Consider the following 19,344-nt stretch of genomic DNA (forward strand, 5'->3'; position numbering starts at 1 on the left):
ACATTGAAAATTGCAAAACATAGAGATACCGCAAGAGGGTGACAAAGACTGCGAAAGAAGAATAAATACAGGAAGAGTGTAAAACAAGTAGTCCATTAGCAATGTCATGAGATAATATTTTACATATGCTCAAAACTGAAGTCAACTGCAGAAAAATATCCTTATGCATGCACAGAAGTAAAATGGGACTTCAAGAACTCAATAATAAGAGGTTGTGGACCAAATTTGGCAGGAGGCTAAATACCGTTACAGGCTCATGCATGTAGAACACAATGAATTTCAAATAATTCATTTTCAACTTTCAAGGCAATGACCCAAAACTGTGCCACAGCAATGAGTGAGTCACATAATTATAATCGTTTAAGCAGGGAGCACAATTATGATTAACACCACGTCCAACACTATTTTTGTTTCCAATAAAGCAACTCCACGTTTATTGGACAAATATTCTCACACATTTCCACAATCTCAGTTTTTGAATACAAGATCTGGGGTTTATATTACAACAGGACATTTTTACATTTATTGAAGAACCACTTCTTGGAGACACCCTGACACAAAAATCCAGGTAACCAAATGTAATAATTGAAACTCCTATACAAAAAGTGGCTGCCTACCTGACGACCACCATCCCTATTCTTGCTGCAGTTAGGGATCCCCATTGGTGGGACTGATGATGTCGAGCGAATTCACATCACTCTAGCTCTGTTATCCCCACCACAGGCTCGCTTTGTCCTCTTCCACCATCCATTCTCTAAAGCTGGTATTTCTTCCACAATTACTTTCAGTTTTGAGAACTTTCATGGCTGGAGGATATTTAAAGGTGTTGAAACTGGTCCTAAATGAGGGAGTAGCTGTTTCCAATCCTGGAGGTCAGTGACACTCAAAACTGCTTAAGCCAATGGCAGAAAAATATCCTTATGCACACATGTAGAAACTAGTTAAAATGGGGCTTCAAGAATTGAATAATAGGAGGTTGTGGACCAAATTTGGCAGAAGCCATATCATGGACACCCCTTCAATAATTGATCGGAGACATCTGTCATAAAAGACAGTACATTCTCTTACTATAGCCAAAATTACAGCTAGTATTTTAAAAATTCAAGTTAGGTGAAACAATTGTGAAGCATGAAGAGACCTTAGCTAAAACAATACTGGAGATGTGAAGCAAACCTGATTATCTCTCAATGATAACTGGGGTATGTAGGGTCCCAATAAATGAAGATATGAACATGTTGGAGGGGGCTGGCGCTCAGTGTCCATAATTGGAAGGTACAGCACCACGTTAATTTAGTGATCGATAAGGGTACCAAAATATCTCAAGACATTTATTTTCCTGTCTGCAGCTTCAAGAATGTTCAAATAGGTTCAAAAAGAGCTACGCTTGGGGAAACGAAAGGTTTTGAGATTTTGACCATGCAGGCCAAGATGGATGGGTTCCACGGAGACACAAACTTCTACCAGAGAAATTTTGCTCATGATACACAGACTTTATATTTAGGCAAAAATTGCTGTTTACACCCTCAAAGTTACAAACAGAAAACCAGCTCTGTTTTGCCAAGATAACAAAAAGCAGTTTTTCCCGAAGAGAATTCTCACAGGGACCTCTCACCAAATACTGACACACAAATGCCTGACCGGCTGAACAAATTCAACTTAAGGGCAGGAAAGGAAAAAGAAATGCGACGCAAGTCAATTTTGACTAATTAAGCAAAACTTGGCCCTGAATTATTCAGGGATAACATATCTAATGGGTCTTGCAGTCTATACAACATGCTTCCATTACAGGTCCCTAGAGAAGAGCATTTATTCAGTACTTATATGCCAGGCAACCTCTGACAAGGTACTTTACCAAAAAGTTAATATCTAGGGACTGCTCATTTTCCTCTGTGTTGTCCTCGTTCATCATGCCTGCAGATGAACTCCCCAAAATCTCTGAGAACAGTTATATTTAACTGTTTGGACAAGGGGTGGAGTTGTTGCAGATTAAAAAGCACAGCTGGGTTAAAATTCTCTTACACGGTTCTTCCCCTTAAGTAAAGGTGACGGTTTAGATCCTTAGGTTTGGAACTGTTTCCCGGCGACTAAATTCGCATAACAATCTAAAAACCACAAGAAACAGAATATCCAGGATTTAAAAAAAAAAATATACAGAAAATCGAAGTGTGAAAACATGTAACATTTGAACAGTGAAACAATTCCAGCATAAAAAGTAAAAGTGTAGATATCCATTGGAATGCTGAGGACACATCCATCGACTGCCCAAGGTGCAAAGCCAGCGATTACAGCAACAAAACTGCTGCCACATGGACCTGTATGCTTTCCACGGTGATGATAAACTTGAATTTTTCAATCACTAGCACTTAACTATGATGAAATAAAAAATCCACATACTACATCGGAACCACAAATACTGTTATTCTGAGGCACTAGAAAAATGTAGATTTTTTTTTTTTAGTGGTAATATACAAATATAAATTTGAAGCCATGAATATTTAAACAATTTTTGTACAAAACTTAAAAAAAAAAACATAAAAACAAAATTGGATAACAATCAAAGTCCAAAACGTGCTGGGGTGTGCCGTGGCGTCATTGGTGTTCCAGGTTCCCTCCGTCCAGGAGTATAAATCTTGACTGCCCTATAAAACAAACAAATGTAAAGATTATTGCTTCATTTCAAATCAAAAGAGATGTAGAGGAGGAAAGAGTTGAGTTAGAGGCATCATATCACCTTTAATACTGGGTTTATAATAGCCATTTAGATGTATGGCTGCAAAATGTAGTTTCCTTTTCGAGTTTGCAACTCCTGTTCAAAACATGAATCAGGTTTCTCTTATCCTCTTTCTTGTCTATCAAATGCCTGCAGGTGTTTATATTTTCCTGTTCAATTTCAGTACATGTAATAATAATAATCTTTATTATTGTTATTAACACTGCAATCATGTTACTGTGAAAATCCCCTAGTCTCCACACTCCGGCGCCTGTTCGGGTACACCGAGGGAGAATTCAGAATGTCCAATTCAACTAACAAGCATGTCTTTCGGGTCTTGTGGGATGAAATTGGAGCACCCGGAGGAAACCCATGCATACAGGGAGAACGTGCAGACTCCGCACAGTCAGTGACCCAAGCCGGAACCGAACCTGGAACCGTGAAGCAACAGTGCTAACCACTGTGCTACCGTGCCCTCCAGGTAACTGTCAATAACTAAAATAATACCAAAAGTAAAAACGAATGGTCCATAATCTTTTTTCAGATAGGCTACACCTGAGTCAACAAACTGTTTATAGGTTCACATTGATGAAAGAATAAAACGAAAAAATATTTAGGGCAAGATTATCTCGGTACATAATCTACACGTACACACCCATTCTTTATAAACAAGCTCACAGTGTTGTTAAAGCTAATGATGCACACAGAAAATTTTCTCTCCATCTGTTGTGTAATGAGAACCAAAAATATTCAAACAACAGAAAAAGTCTTTGAAAATTCAGCATGAGGAGGTTCTCTACAGGACTTGTCAAGGAGTAGGGGAAATGCTAAATTGAGGTATTACAGCAGCATCATTGTAAGGAGAGTGTAATTTTAACTCAGCAAATTTACATAGTCAGCTTCCATCATCAACATGAACACAGCTATGTATTTATAATGGAAAAGGTGATATAGAAAATGTATGGTAGTAAGATTTCTTTATAACAGTGTTCGAATATATTGTTCAAACAATGATCATTGTAAATTTGAAGATTGCGCCTCAATGATTAGTGTTTGCCCTGTAATGGAATCAAGCCACAAATTTACAGTGAACAACTAATCCCATCTTTCCTCCGTCAATTAAAGATGTTTATAACCGACTTCCGGGTGCGGCGATGACCAGCACGTTTCGGCAGCTCCCGGTGAAACGGACTTTTGGGCTCTTGATAGGAGCCCCAACGGCAATTTTGACGGCTAAAAACACTGTGCGGTAAACCAGAAGGGAATCCCCCCTGGATACGGATGAAAAAAGGAGGAGAAAGTGGCCGGATAGCAGTGGATCCTTTAGAACAGCGGCAAGGAAGGCAAGCAAAAACCAAGATGGCGTCGGAAGGTGGCAGTTTAACATGGGGCCCTGAACAACAAGAGTTCTTGAAATGCTGTGTGGAAGAGCTCAAAAAGAAAATGAAGAAAGAGCTGTTGGCCCCGCTACTACAGGCGATCAAAGGGCTAACGGAGGAACAAAAGACCCAGGAGCGGGAGCTTCGGGTCGTGAAGGCAAAGGCAGCCGAGAATGAGGACGACATACAGGGCCTGGTGGTGAAGACGGAGACGCATGAGGCACATCAGAAACGATGTGTGGAAAGGTTGGAGTCACTGGAGAACAACGCAAGGAGGAACAACCTGAGGATTCTTGGTCTTCCTGAAGGTGCGGAGGGAGTGGACGTCGGGGCATATGTGAGCACGATGCTGCACTCGTTAATGGGAGCGGAGGCCCCGGCGGGTCCGTTGGAGGTGGAGGGAGCATACCGAGTGATGGCGCGAGGACGGAGAGCAGGAGAAATTCCCAGAGCCATAGTGGTGAGATTCCTGCGTTTTAAGGATAGAGAAATGGTCCTTAGATGGGCAAAGAAAACTCGGAGCAGTAAATGGGAGAACGCGGTGATCCGCGTTTATCAAGACTGGAGTGCGGAGGTGGCAAGAAGGAGGGCAAGCTTTAATCGGGCCAAGGCGGTGCTTCATAAAAAGAAGATAAAATTTGGAATGCTGCAACCGGCAAGACTGTGGGTCACTTATCGAGGGAGGCACCACTACTTTGAGACGGCGGATGAAGCGTGGACTTTTATTGTGGAAGAAAAACTGGAATGAGCGGGCTATTAAAAAGAACGCTTGAACAAAGTGGTGGGGCGAATGTGGGGGGCGAAGAGGGGGGTTAAAAAGGGGGGAAAGAGGAGTTTTATGTACTAATCCTGCGATGTGGTAACTTTTCTCTCTTCCACAGGTGGTGATGGGGGGAGGAGGGGAGGTGGAGGAGATGGGGCGTTGGCCATTGGGGGCGGGGCCAAGGGAGAAGCGCGGGCTTGGTTCCCGCGCTATGATAATCATGGCGGGAATAGAGAAGCAGGAAGGAGGGGGCGTCGCACGGTGCGAGCTGAGGTCACGGGGGGGAGGCCGAGGTCGGCCAGAGTTTGCTGACTTCTGGGAGCAACATGGGGGGAGTAATTACGCTAGCGGGGGATCTAGCGGGGGGGGGGGGGGGGTGGGTGGGAGGGGGGAATTACTGGGTTGCTGCTGCTGGGGAGAGGGGGGAGCTGGTATGGGAGGGGATGGGCGGGGGGCACCGCCTGGGGGAGATACAGCTGCGTGGGAACCGGGTGAGGAGCTGGAAAAAGGGGATGGCTAATCGACAAGGGGGGGGGTAGGAAGCCCCCCAACCCGGCTGATCACGTGGAACGTGAGAGGGCTGAACGGGCCGATAAAGAGGGCACGGGTACTCGCACACCTTAAGGCAGATGTGGTTATGTTACAGGAAACGCACCTGAAACTGATAGACCAGGTTAGGCTACGCAAAGGATGGGTGGGGCAGGTGTTCCATTCGGGGCTAGATGCGAAAAACAGGGGGGTGGCTATATTAGTGGGGAAGCGGGTAATGTTCGAGGCAAAGACTATAGTGGCGGATAACGGGGGCAGATACGTGATGGTGAGTGGCAAACTACAGGGGGAGACGGTGGTTTTGGTAAACGTATATGCCCCGAACTGGGATGATGCCAATTTTATGAGGCGGATGCTAGGACGCATTCCGGACCTAGAGATGGGAAAGCTGATAATGGGGGGAGATTTTAATACGGTGTTGGAACCAGGGCTGGATAGGTCGAAGTCCAGGACTGGAAGGAGGCCGGCAGCAGCCAAGGTACTTAAAGATTTTATGGAGCAGATGGGAGGTGTAGACCCGTGGAGATTTAGCAGACCTAGGAGTAAGGAGTTCTCGTTTTTCTCCTATGTCCATAAAGTCTACTCGCGAATAGACCTTTTTGTGCTGGGAAGGGCGTTGATCCCGAAGGTGAGGGGAACGGAGTATACGGCTATAGCCATTTCGGATCACGCTCCACACTGGGTAGACTTGGAGATAGGGGAGGAAACAGGAGGGCGCCCACCCTGGAGAATGGACATGGGACTAATGGCAGATGAGGGGGTGTGTCTAAGGGTGAGGGGGTGCATTGAAAAGTACTTGGAACTCAATGATAATGGGGAGGTCCAGGTGGGAGTGGTCTGGGAGGCGTTGAAGGCGGTGGTTAGTGGGGAGCTGATATCAATAAGGGCACATAAAGGGAAGCAGGAGAGTAAGGAACGGGAGCGGTTGCTGCAAGAACTTTTGAGGGTGGACAGATAATATGCGGAAGCACCGGAGGAGGGACTGTACAGGGAAAGGCAAAGGCTACATGTAGAATTTGACTTGCTGACTACGGGCACTGCAGAGGCACAATGGAGGAAGGCACAGGGTGTACAGTACGAATATGGGGAGAAGGCGAGCAGGTTGCTGGCACACCAATTGAGGAAAAGGGGAGCAGCGAGGGAAATAGGGGGAGTGAGGGATGAGGAAGGAGAGATGGAGCGGGGAGCGGAGAGAGTGAATGGAGTGTTCAAGACATTTTATAAAAAATTATATGAAGCTCAACCCCCGGGTGGGAGGGAGAGAATGATGGGCTTCTTGGATCGGCTGGAATTTCCCAAGGTGGAAGAGCAGGAAAGGGTGGGACTGGGAGCACAGATCGAGGTAGAAGAAGTGGTGAAAGGAATTAGGAGCATGCAGGCAGGAAAGGCCCCGGGACCGGATGGATTCCCAGTCGAATTCTATAGAAAATATGTGGACTTGCTCGCCCCGGTATTGACGAGGACCTTTAATGAGGCAAAGGAAAGGGGACAACTGCCCCCGACTATGTCTGAAGCAACGATATCGCTTCTCTTAAAGAAGGAAAAGGACCCGCTACAATGCGGGTCCTATAGACCTATTTCCCTCCTAAATGTAGATGCCAAGATCCTGGCCAAGGTAATGGCAATGAGAATAGAGGAATGTATCCCGGGGGTGGTCCACGAGGACCAAACTGGGTTTGTGAAGGGGAGGCAGCTGGACACGAATATACGGAGGCTGTTAGGGGTAATGATGATGGCCCCACCAGAGGGGGAAACGGAGATAGTAGTGGCGATGGATGCCGAGAAAGCATTTGATAGAGTGGAGTGGGATTATTTGTGGGAGGTGTTGAGGAGATTTGGTTTTGGAGAGGGGTATGTTAGATGGGTGCAGCTGTTGTATAGGGCCCCGATGGCGAGCGTGGTCACGAATGGACGGGGATCTGCATATTTTCGGCTCCATAGAGGGACAAGGCAGGGATGCCCTCTGTCCCCATTATTGTTTGCACTGGCGATTGAGCCCCTGGCGATAGCGTTGAGGGGTTCCAAGAAGTGGAGGGGAGTACTTAGAGGAGGAGAAGAACACCGGGTATCTTTGTATGCGGACGATTTGCTACTATACGTGGCAGACCCGGCGGAGGGGATGCCAGAAATAATGCGGATACTTGGGGAGTTTGGGGACTTTTCAGGGTATAAATTGAACATGGGGAAAAGTGAGTTGTTTGTGGTGCATCCAGGGGAGCAGAGTAGAGAAATAGAGGACCTACCGTTGAGGAAGGTAACAAGGGACTTTCATTACCTGGGGATCCAGATAGCCAAGAATTGGGGCACATTGCATAGGTTAAATTTAACGCGGTTGGTGGAACAAATGGAGGAGGATTTCAAGAGATGGGATATGGTATCCCTGTCACTGGCAGGGAGGGTGCAGGCGGTTAAGATGGTGGTCCTCCCGAGATTCCTCTTTGTGTTTCAGTGCCTCCCGGTGGTGATCACGAAGGCTTTTTTTAAAAGGATTGAAAAGAGCATCATGGGTTTTGTGTGGGCCGGGAATACCCCGAGAGTGAGGAAGGGATTCTTACAGCGTAGCAGGGATAGGGGGGGGCTGGCACTACCGAGCCTAAGTGAGTATTATTGGGCCGCTAATATTTCAATAGTGAGTAAGTGGATGGGAGAGGAGGAGGGAGCGGCGTGGAAGAGATTAGAGAGGGCGTCCTGTAGGGGGACTAGCCTACAGGCTATGGTGACAGCCCCATTGCCGTTCTCACCGAGGAACTACACCACAAGCCCGGTGGTGGTGGCTACACTGAAGATTTGGGGACAGTGGAGACGGCATAGGGGAAAGACTGGAGCCGTGGGGGGGGTCCCCGATAAGAAACAACCATAGGTTTGCCCCGGGGGGAATGGATGGGGGATATGGAATGTGGCAAAGAGCAGGAATAACGCAACTGAAAGATCTGTTTGTGGATGGGAAGTTCGCGAGTCTGGGAGCGCTGACCGAGAAATATGGGTTGCCCCAAGGGAATGCATTCAGGTATATGCAACTGAGGGCTTTTGCGAGGCAACAGGTGAGGGAATTCCCGCAGCTCCCGACACAAGAGGTGCAGGACAGAGTGATCTCAAAGACATGGGTGGGGGATGGTAAGGTGTCAGATATATATAGGGAAATGAGGGACGAAGGGGAGACTATGGTAGATGAACTAAAAGGGAAATGGGAAGAAGAGCTGGGGGAGGAGATCGAGGAGGGGCTGTGCGCAGATGCCCTAAGCAGGGTAAACTCGTCGTCCTCGTGTGCCAGGCTAAGCCTGATTCAGTTTAAGGTATTACACAGGGCGCATATGGCTGGAGCACGGCTCAGTAAATTTTTTGGGGTGGAGGATAGGTGTGCGAGGTGCTCGAGAAGCCCAGCGAATCATACCCATATGTTTTGGTCATGCCCGGCACTACAGGGGTTTTGGTTGGGGGTGACAAAGGTGCTTTCAAAAGTAGTGGGGGTCCGGGTCGAACCAAGCTGGGGGTTGGCTATATTTGGGGTTGCACAAGAGCCGGGAGTGCAGGAGGCGAGAGAGGCCGATGTTTTGGCCTTTGCGTCCCTAGTAGCCCGGCGCAGGATATTGTTAATGTGGAAAGAAGCCAAGCCCCCGGGGGTGGAGACCTGGATAAATGACATGGCAGGGTTTATAAAGCTAGAGCGGATTAAGTTCGTTCTAAGGGGGTCGGCTCAAGGGTTCACCAGGCGGTGGCAACCGTTCGTCGAATACCTCGCAGAAAGATAGATGGAATGGAAAAAAGAAGGCAGCAGCAGCAGCCCAGGATCGGGGGCGGGGGGGGGGGGGGGGGGGGGGGCGGGGTCGGGGGGAGGAGGAACCAGAAGGACTCTCAGGGTTGTTAATATATACTGTATAATATGTATAGGTCGTTGCTACAGATAATTATATATTGGACTGTTAAATTATATTTTTGGAGAGAGTTACTTGTGATAAGGCAGTTGCCAATTAGGGTTAGTTTTCATTTTTGTTATTTATTATTTATTCATTTTTTTTTTTTTTGTTTGTTTATAAAATAAGTCATTGTTATTTGTGTTGTTATAATATTGTGTAAAGGATGCACAATGTACTGTGTTGGTTGACCAAAAATTTTCAATAAAATATTTATTTAAAAAAAAAAAGATGTTTATAACCTTTATTACACGTCAGAAACTGTGGGGTGAGTCTCACTTCTGGCACTAATGGTAATCTAGGGGAAACAGTCTCTTTGAAATGCTGAAAGGGGAGAACAAGGGAAGGTGTATGTGGTGGTGGCATCATGTTGAAGATGGTGGAAATGGCGGAAGAAGATCCATTGATTATGGAGGCTGGAAGGTCAGGATAAGGGTAATCCATCATTCCAGAAGAACCTTCCCTTGGTGACATCCTGATCCATTCCTCAGTCACCCCCATCAGTCCCTCAAGTTTAAGAGATGCAACAGCTGTCTTTTTGACCCCCTCCTTTTCACCATCCAAGACCTCAAATACTCCTCAAGGTGATTTCCTTACATTTTTTCAACATACCTAGTATACTGTATTCACTCTTCATGATGTGGTCTCCTCTACATTGCCGTCTTTGAGTATCTACCCTTTCCTCACTCAGAAGTTTTATTGCTCATTCCAATATTTCAACTCCAAGGTCCCAGGTTCGATTCCCGGCTGGGTCACTGTCTGTGCGGAGTCTGCACGTTCTCCCAGTGTCTGCGTGGGTTTCCTCTGGGTGCCCCGGTTTCCTCCCACATCCCGAAAGACGAGCTTGTTAGGTGAATTGGACATTCTGAATTCTCCCTCTGTGTACCCAAACAGGCGCTGGAATGTGGCAACTAGGGGCTTTTCACAGTAACTTCATTGCATGTAAATATAAGCCTACTTGTGACACTAATAAAGATTATGATTATTCATGAACCATATAATTCCACTCACCTACTAGTTTTAAATGGTCTTTTGCAAATTGTCCATTTGCATGGATTCTGACTGCTATAGCCTGTGTGTCAACACTGACAAGCACTTGTAAATAACCAGTGTCTCTGGTTATTGACCCTCCCAGAGTATTTTGCAGTTTCAGTCCTTTCTGTTGACAATTCTTAGTTCTCAATTCTGCCGGCATTTTAGTTGCTTCGATACTGCCCATTATACTATTTCCCAAAATGAAACTGACCTCTTTGATAGTTGACCTAGGAATAATTTCCACCATGACAATCCCATTTACTGAGTCAGTTCGTAAATTGACTTCACATAAAGGAATAGGTTTGAAAATTCCATGAATATCTCCTATGAATACCTATTCCTACATCAAACTATATGAACACAAAATGCATCAACATCCACCACCAATATGTGCAAACTCCACACGGGCCTGGGGCCGGGAACAAATCCAGGTCCTCAGCGTTGTGAGGCAGCAGTGCTAACCACCGCAGCATTGTGCCGCCGGGTCTTCCCCCAGTTCCATAGTGATTCCAGGCCCTGTTTCTTTTCTTCCTCCGTGACTGGTATGTCCAGCCCGTCGAGGAACCACTTCATCTTCGAGTCATCCTCTGGCGACCTTGGAGGTGTACAGTTCTCGATAGAAAGCCACAAAGGCCTCATTGATCTCGTCTGGTGCTGCGATTAGTTTGTTGTTCCTATCCTTCACTTGCGCAATTTCCTCGTGGCTGCCTGCTTTCTCAGCTGGTGAGCCAGCAGGTGGTTAACCAGACTCAAAACGTTCGCTCCTTTTTCTCTCCACAGATGCTGTCAGACCTGCTGAGTTGGTCCAGTATTTTCTGTTTTTGTTCCACCACCAATGACTGATCTGCTACAGTATCATTCAAAATATAAAGTTTTGTTGGAGAAGTAAGGGAACACATCTCTCTTTGAGACAAAACATCCAGAACCTGACTTCTCTTGAGTAATATTCAAGGAAGAATTCTGTTGACTATTCTGAGACATAACTCCCTTCCGAGTAAGTTCTGCAGGAGGGAGTGGTTGCCCTGTTGAGGCAGAGCTGCCAGATTGCTTGCTTGGAAGTGGAAATGGTGAAGATGGCGACCAATAATAAGAGTCGGAAGGCTAGGATAGGCGACCTTGAAAATCGGTCAAGAAGACAGAATTTGAGGGTTGTTGGATTGCCGGAGGGGTTGGAGGGCCCAAAACCGACGTAATTCATGGCGCAGGTGACCTGGAAGATGGTGGGGGAGGCGATAATTGTGGTCCCTCCTGAGCTGGATAATGCCATAGGTAACTGAGACAGAAGCCTCGTGCTGGGGAGCCACCTTGGGCGTTTGTGGTCCGGTTCCATAGTTATCAGGAAAAGTAAAAAGTCTTAAGATGCGCAAAAGAACATCGGAACAGCAGATGGGAAAGTCACAGGGTGCGAATATATCAAGATGTCGTTTCGGAGCCTGCCAGGAGGCACGCATCTTTTAACAAGGCTAAGATGGCACTGTATCGCAAGAAAGTTCAGGTTGGCATGATTTACCCCACACGTCTTTGGGTGAACTATGAGAATGAATATCGTCACTTTGAGAAGCTGAGGCATTCATTCAAAGGAAAGAACTGGTGTTAAAATAATTGTAATGATCGTATCCAATTGAAGGAAACTGGTTTGAAAAAGGGGGGAGGGTCGTTTGGAGCTTTTGGGCTTTTTTTCTATTTGTCTGTTCATTCTTGTTAATGACTGAAGTGTTTCATTCAGGGTTCAATGGCAGGGCCCGGAGGACTGCAATCCTGATGACCAGGAGGATAGCCTTTCCAGCGCAGAGGATTTTTGATGGACCCGAATGGGAAGTATGCCATGGTCAATGGGCTCTGGTCGAACTGGTCAATGTATATGCCCCAAATTGGGATGACACAATTTTTATTAATAGGTTGCTGTCGCTGATCACAGATTTGGATTCACACCGGTTGATCTTGGGTGGGGATTTTAATTGCGTTTTGGACCCCCGACTGGCGAAATTGAGACCCAAGGTATTAAGACCATCTGGGATGGCGAAGGCTCTGTTGTCCTTCATGGAGAAAATGGGGGGGGGAGCTGACCCTCGGAGATTTTTACACCCAGGGGAGAGAGATTTCTCATTTTTCTCTTATCAGGATTGCAGTCCCCCAGGCCCTGCCACTGAACCTTGAATGAAACACTTGCCCCACCCAGCCTATCCAAAACCTTATCTGGTCTCTAACTCGTAAATGAGTCTCCTTCAAAAACACCACATCAGCCCTCAAAGTCTTAAAATGCGTAAACACCCTGAATCTCTTAAACGAGCCACCCAACCTCCTCAGGTTCCATGTGACCAGCCGAATGGGGGGACATCTGCTCCCTTCCCCACTGGAGTCAATCATTCCCGTCCGTCAGGTCTATTCTAGGATTAACTTTTTTGCAGTCGGGGATGGAGGAGTCGGGATACTCAGCAACAGTGATCTCTGATCATGCCCTGTTCTATGCAGAGACAAGGTGACTGGCTCGGGTCCTGCTCAGCATCTCCTTTGGAGGTTTGATACTTCGCTGTCGGTGGATTAACATTTTTGCGAGAGGATCTCCTCTGTAATCGAGGAATACTTGACCTTTAATAGGAGTGAGGAGATTTCCCCTTCAACTCCATGAGAGGCGCTGAAGGTGGTCGTTAGAGGGGAGATTATCTCCTTTAAAGCACATAACCAAAAGAGCAAGAAGGCAGAGGTTGGTTGGCGGATGCCATCTCAGAGGTGGACCGTCTTGGGCAATACTGTAGCACAGTGGTTACCACTGTTGCTTCACAGCTCCAGGATCCCAGGTTCGATTCCCGGCTTGGGTCACTGGCTGCACGGAGTCTGCACGGGTTTCTTCTAGGTGCTCCGACTTCCTCCCACAGTCCAAAGAGGTGCAGGTTACGTGGATTGGCCATGATAAATTGCCCTTAGTGTCCAAAAACATTAAGTGGGGTTACTGGGATAGGGTGGACTTAAGTGGGGTGCTCTTTCCAAGGGCCGGTGCAGACTAGATGGGCCGAATGGCCTCCTTCTGTATTGTAAATTCTATGATAATACTTGATCAACCAGACACCAGAATTGCTGGCCAGCATGAAGAAGCTACAGCTGGCGTTTCGGCTTCTATCCACGCACAGGTCGGTGTGCTTGCAGCGACGTTCGCGGGGGGGCTCTCTATGAACACGGGGAGAAGGCTAGTTGCCTGCTGGCATATCAGCTGAGACAGCAGGCAGCCTCTCGGGAAATTGTGCAAGTCAGGAATGGCGGTGGTAAACTGGTCTCCACCCCAACCAAGGTTAATGGGCATTTGAAACTTTCTATCGGAACCAGTATGAGTCGCAACCCCCGGAGGAGGAGTCCTTAATGTCCACGTTTTTAGATGGTCTGGCACAGGAGGAGAGGGAGGAATTGGAAGCTCATTTGACTCTGGAGGAGATTAAGGAGGGTATGGGATTGATGCAGTCAGGGAAGGTGCCGGGACCAGTCAGGCTGACCTCAGTGCTGCTTGTGATCTTCGTGGACTCTCTGACTTGAGGGACGTTGCTGACCTCCCTGGTGCAGGCGACAATCTCCTTTCTATTGAAGGACGATAAAGGCCCTATGAAAATGTGGGTCATTTTGCCCCGTCTCTTTGTTGAATGCAGATGCAAAGTTGCTAGCAAAGGTATTGGCGAGATGCATGTAGTCCCCTCTTCTGGGAGGGGGAGGTCCCTCTTCTGGGAGGGGGAGGCCCCTCTTCTGGGAGGGGGTGGCCCCTCTTCTGGGAGGGGGAGGCCCCTCTTCTGGGAGGGGGAGGCCCCTCTTCTGGGAGGGGGAGTCCCCTCTTCTGGGAGGGGGAGTCCCCTCTTCTGGGAGGGGAAGGCCCCTCTTCTGGGAGGGGAAGGCCCTTCTTCTGGGAGGGGGAGGCCCCTCTTCTGGGAGGGGGAGGCCCCTCTTCTGGGAATGGGAGGCCTCTTTATTTAGGGAGGCAGCGGAGGGGGTTGGGAGGATGGTCACGCCTGTACTTGTGGGGGGCAGTAGGTGACCCAGAAAACTCCAAAGTGGGGAATTTGAATTGTGCTGCAGAGGAGAGCCAGCTGCAGGACCTTGCTATGGCTGCTCGCTCAAAATGGTGGTCCGATAGTGGGATTCCCTATTGAATCCCTCGCAATCCTCGCCACGCAAAAACTTGCATGGCTAAGAATTGGGAATCGCTTCCTGATTTGCGCTCGCAACGCAAGTGCAAATCAGGTGCAATTCAGCTCTGGCGAGAGAACATAATCTCCCAGTGAATTGTGCCCAATGCTTTTTATTCAGGAGGTCCTCAAGTTTTGATTCTTTGTGCTCATGATTTAAACAGAAGGAAGGAGCCCATTCAATTGTTCAAGCCCATTGTTCCATAGAAACAGGTGATCTTCCAATACAGTACGAGACCCTGCACGAGATCCCTTGGGAACGAGTTGTACAAGACACCTTGGGGACGAGCGACCATAACATGATAGAATTGTTTATCATAATGGAGAATGAAGTAGTTGATTTGGAGACTAGGATGCTGAATCTTAATAAAGGGAACTATGAGGATATGAGGCGTGAGTTGGCCTTGATAGATTGGGGAGAGTTACTTAAAGGGATGACAGTGGCTAGACAATGGCAAACATTCAAGGAACGCATGGAGGAACTACAGCAACTGTTCATTCCTCTGGCACAAAAGCAAAGGGGGTAAGAGGGCCAATCCATGGCTTACAAAGGAAATTAGAAATAGTATCCGATACAAGGAAGAAGCATACAGATTGGCCAAAAAAAATAATAGGTCTGAGGATTGGGAGCAGTTTAGAATTCAGCAAAGAAGGACGAAGGCATTGATTAAGAAGGGGAAAGTACAGTACGAAAGGAAGCTTGCAGGGAACATAAAGACTGGCACTAAGAGTTTTTACAGATATGTGAAGAGAAAGAGATTGGTAAAGAGAAATGTAGGCCCACTAGACAGAAACGGGGAATGCATAATAAGGGACAAAGAAATGGCTGAGCAATTGAATACATACTTTGGTTCTGTCTTCACAAACGAGGACACAAATCAGATCCCAGAAATGTCGAGAATGAAAAGTGTAGTGAGAGGGAAGAACTGAGGGAGATCAACATTAGTAGAGAAATGGTGCTGGGAAAACTGATGGGATTGAAGGCGGATAAATCCCCAGGGCCTGAGAATCTGCATCACAGAGTGCTTAAGGAGGTGGCTCTGGAAATAGTGGATACTGGATGGCGGTCATCTTCTGGGATTCTATAGACTCTGGTACTGTCCCTGTTGATTGGAGGATAGCTCACATCACTCCGATATTCAAAAAGGGAGATAGAGAGAAAGCAGGGAATTATAAACTAAGTAAGCCTAACATCAATAGTGGGGAAAATGCTTGAATCCATTATCAAGGACTTTATAGCGGAACATTTAGAAAGCAGAGGCAGGATCAGTCAGAGTCAGCATGGATTTATGAAGGGAAAATCATGCTTGACAAATCTGTTGGAATTCTTTGAAGAGGTAACCAGTAAAGTCGACAAGGGGGAGCCAGTCGATGTGGTATATTTGGACTTTCAGAAGGCCCGCATAAGAGATTATTGTGCAAAATTAAAGCGCATGGGATTGGGGGAAATGTATTGAGGTGGATAGAAAACTGGTTGGCAGCGAGGAAACAAAGAGTAGGGATTAATGGGTCCTTTTCAAATTGGCAGGCAGTAACCAGTGGGGTTACTGGGACCCCAGCTATTCACAATATATATTAATGATTTGGATGAGGGAACAAGATGTAACATCTCAAAGTTTGCAGATGCAACCAAATTAGGTGGAAGGGTGAATTGTGACGAGGATGCAGGGATCCTACAGCAAGATCTGGACAGGTTGGGCGAGTGGGCAAACCAATGGCAGATGCAGTATAATTTGTATAAGTGTGAGGTTATTTATTTTGGAAGCAAAAACAGGAAGGCAGATTACGACCTTAATGGTTGTAAATTGGGAGAGGGGAGTATGCAGCGGGACCTGGGTGTCCTTGTGCACCATTCACTGAAGGTAAGCATGCAGGTGCAGCAGGCAGTAAAGAAGGCTAATGGTATGTTGGCCTTCATTGCAAGAGGTTTTGAGTATAGAAGCAGGGATGTGTTGCTGAAATTGTACAGGGCCTTGGTCAGGCCACACTTGGGAGTATTGTGTGCAGTTTTGGTCTCCTTCTCTGAGGAAGGACGTTCTTGCTCTCGAGTGAGTGCAGCGAAGGTTTACCAGACTGATTCCAGGGATGGCGGGACTGTCATATGAGGAGAGATTGACTAGGTTGGGATTGTTCTCGCTGGAGTTCAGAAGAATGAGGGGGGATCTCATAGAGACTTATAAAATTCTAACAGGACTAGACAGGGCAGATGCAGGGAAGATGTTACCAATGATGGATGTGTCCAGAACCAGGGGTCACAGCCTGAGGATTCAGGGTAAACCATTTCAGACAGAGATAAGGAGACATTTCTTCACACAAAGAGTGGTGAGCATGTGGAATTCATTATCACAGGAAGTAGTTGATGCTAAAACTTTAAACATATTCAAGAGGCGGCTGGATATAGCACTTGGGGAGAATGGGATCAAAGGCTATGGGAAGAAAGCAGGATTAAGCTAGTGAGTTGGATAATCAGCTATGATCGTGATGAATGGCGGAACAGACTCAAAGGGCCAAAGGCCTCCTCCTGCTCCTATCTTCTATGTATCTATGTGCCCCTTGAATAACTCCAAAATTCCTTTCAAAATAAGGCCCAAAATCATAATAATCCCATTGTAAAATAGATTAGACAAAGTTGGGATATTTTAAAATGATTTAATTTGCAATGCTGTTGTGCTCAAATGTCGTGACCAGCAACAGAACATTGTTCCGTTCCGGATAACATTTTACTTAATGTACCAACAGGTACAGTTGGCAAAGTTCATATATAACCTCTGTGTGTATTTCCTATTTCTACACTAACCTATTTAAAATAATCAAGTATACACAGGTGCTCATGCATGAAGTTAGATATCAGAGCGACAAATTCTACCAACAGTGTCACCATCAAGCATTCCACATATGGTGAGGAATGCATCATGTGTGAAGATATGCAACACCATTCTGGACAAACAACACAAATTTAAATAACCTGTAGTTGCACCTGAACAAGGCTGCTAATTTAGTGATAAACGATGGTCGTTTTCTGCTACAAATGCATCCAATTGGAACTGGGTTCAGACACCTAACACTTAACATTGGACTCGGAGTCAAAAGGAAGCAAAGTCACGCATTCTATCGGTCAAGGGCGAGTGCAGACAGTTCATATAGTGAAAAGAATGTTAATCAACTGCTACACAGTCCCTCCAATTAAGGCTATTCAATGCATTTAATAAAGATTATTAGCATGAGCACCATGTTTCATAATGTTTGAATTCCACCATTTCAAGTTATTCCATTGTAGAAAGTATCCAGGAATTTTAACAGCGTGACTGATAAAATGAAATGAAATGAAATGAAAATCGCTTACTGTCACAAGTAGGCTTCAAATGAAGTTACTGTGAAAAGCCCCTAGTCGCCACATTCTGGCGCCTGTTCGGGGAGGCTGATACCTAGGTGTGGTTGTAATTGGGAATGAGAGTGTTCAATCACCTTTTATAATTGTTTATAACATTAAATATTAATATTTTCTGATATGTTAATACAGATTGGAAAGGTACTACAATCAATATCATTCTTACTGTACTAAATATTGACCCAATTTACAATCATAACAGTACAATTTCATCGAGATTTATGAGCCTCATTTTGTAAAAGTTGGTGGGTATTTTCTGCAAATGGCACAATAATTCAAATAACAACCACAAAATGCTGTCTCAGCGCAAGTGGAAATTGTTTAATGATTTGGCATGTTAAACAGAACCAACTTACTTTAGTGCCACTGGCAAAAACAACACAAAACAGATCAGAGTTATCAGATATGTTTTTTTGTTGTTGATGCCATTATTCCATTGCTGATGGGGAATTTTATTATCTCCAGCTGAATTTAGAACCAGTCAGATTTCACTCAGAATCTAGTGCTAAAGTGGAAGACTGCTGATCATAAACGGTCATCTTGCTTTATAGAATCATAGAATCCATAGTGCAGGAAGAGGCCATTTGGCCCATCGAGTCTGCACCAACCCTTCGACAGAGCACTCTACCCATGCCCACTCCTGTGTGCACCCCATCCTATCCCGTAGCCCCATCTAACATACACACCCCTAGACTAAGGGGCGATTTAGCGTGGCCATTCCACCTACCCCACACATCTGTGGACTGTGGGGGGGAAACCAGAGCACCGGGAGGAAATCCACACAGACATGGGGAAAGTGTACAAACTCCACAGTGACACAAGCCGGAACTGAACCGAGCTGAACCGGGTCCCTGGCGCAGTGAGGCAACAGTGCTAACCACTGTGCTACCATGCCACCTCTCATAGCTTAATGTATAAATTTACTATGCGGTATGATACCTGACCATGACGACCAGAAAGCATTCTGGTACAATCCATTCCACGAAACGTCAACCTATTTTAACAAGGCTGGCAGTCGGGGTACATTAATTACCTCAGTTGCCCTGTGCTAATGAAGGAACAAAGTTGGAAAACAAATCAGTGATTTTATTCCATGTCTCTATCGAAGAGCACCCCATACACTCTTTCCACATAAGCTCATGTATGTGGATGTTGACAACAACAGGATCAACTTCACTTGTGATGATTCTGCTGGTCAACATACTGATTCTGAACTCATGGATGAAGTGCAGTTGCTTGGCTGACGTACCAAATGACTGGCATTACAACTGAAATGTATCCGAAGAAAGTAATTGATTTCAAGGAGGACAGAGGAATATGGAAAATTTTGGGTATCATCAACAAATCTTCCATCCTGAGTAGCCAATTTATGCCCACAACTGAAGAAGACATAGAAAACGTAAAGGAATAAAGAATTCTGGAGTTATTCAAGGGACACTTAGA

At 46.1% G+C, this 19,344-nt stretch overlaps 1 protein-coding gene across 1 annotated transcript in view; it reads right to left on the bottom strand.

Annotated features, from left to right (window-relative positions):
• Window positions 1-404: 404 nt before the first annotated feature.
• dhx38 (DEAH (Asp-Glu-Ala-His) box polypeptide 38) overlaps window positions 405-19,344 on the bottom strand; it is a 223,892-nt gene continuing 204,952 nt past the window's right edge. The window contains exon 27 of the mRNA XM_072517951.1: window positions 405-2,639. Within this exon, the coding sequence (XP_072374052.1) occupies window positions 2,555-2,639 (85 nt within the window). The 3' untranslated portion in view covers window positions 405-2,554. The remainder of the gene's footprint in view (window positions 2,640-19,344) is intronic.

Source organism: Scyliorhinus torazame, chromosome 10 (genome assembly GCF_047496885.1).
Source record: "Scyliorhinus torazame isolate Kashiwa2021f chromosome 10, sScyTor2.1, whole genome shotgun sequence".
Lineage (NCBI taxonomy): Eukaryota > Metazoa > Chordata > Chondrichthyes > Carcharhiniformes > Scyliorhinidae > Scyliorhinus > Scyliorhinus torazame.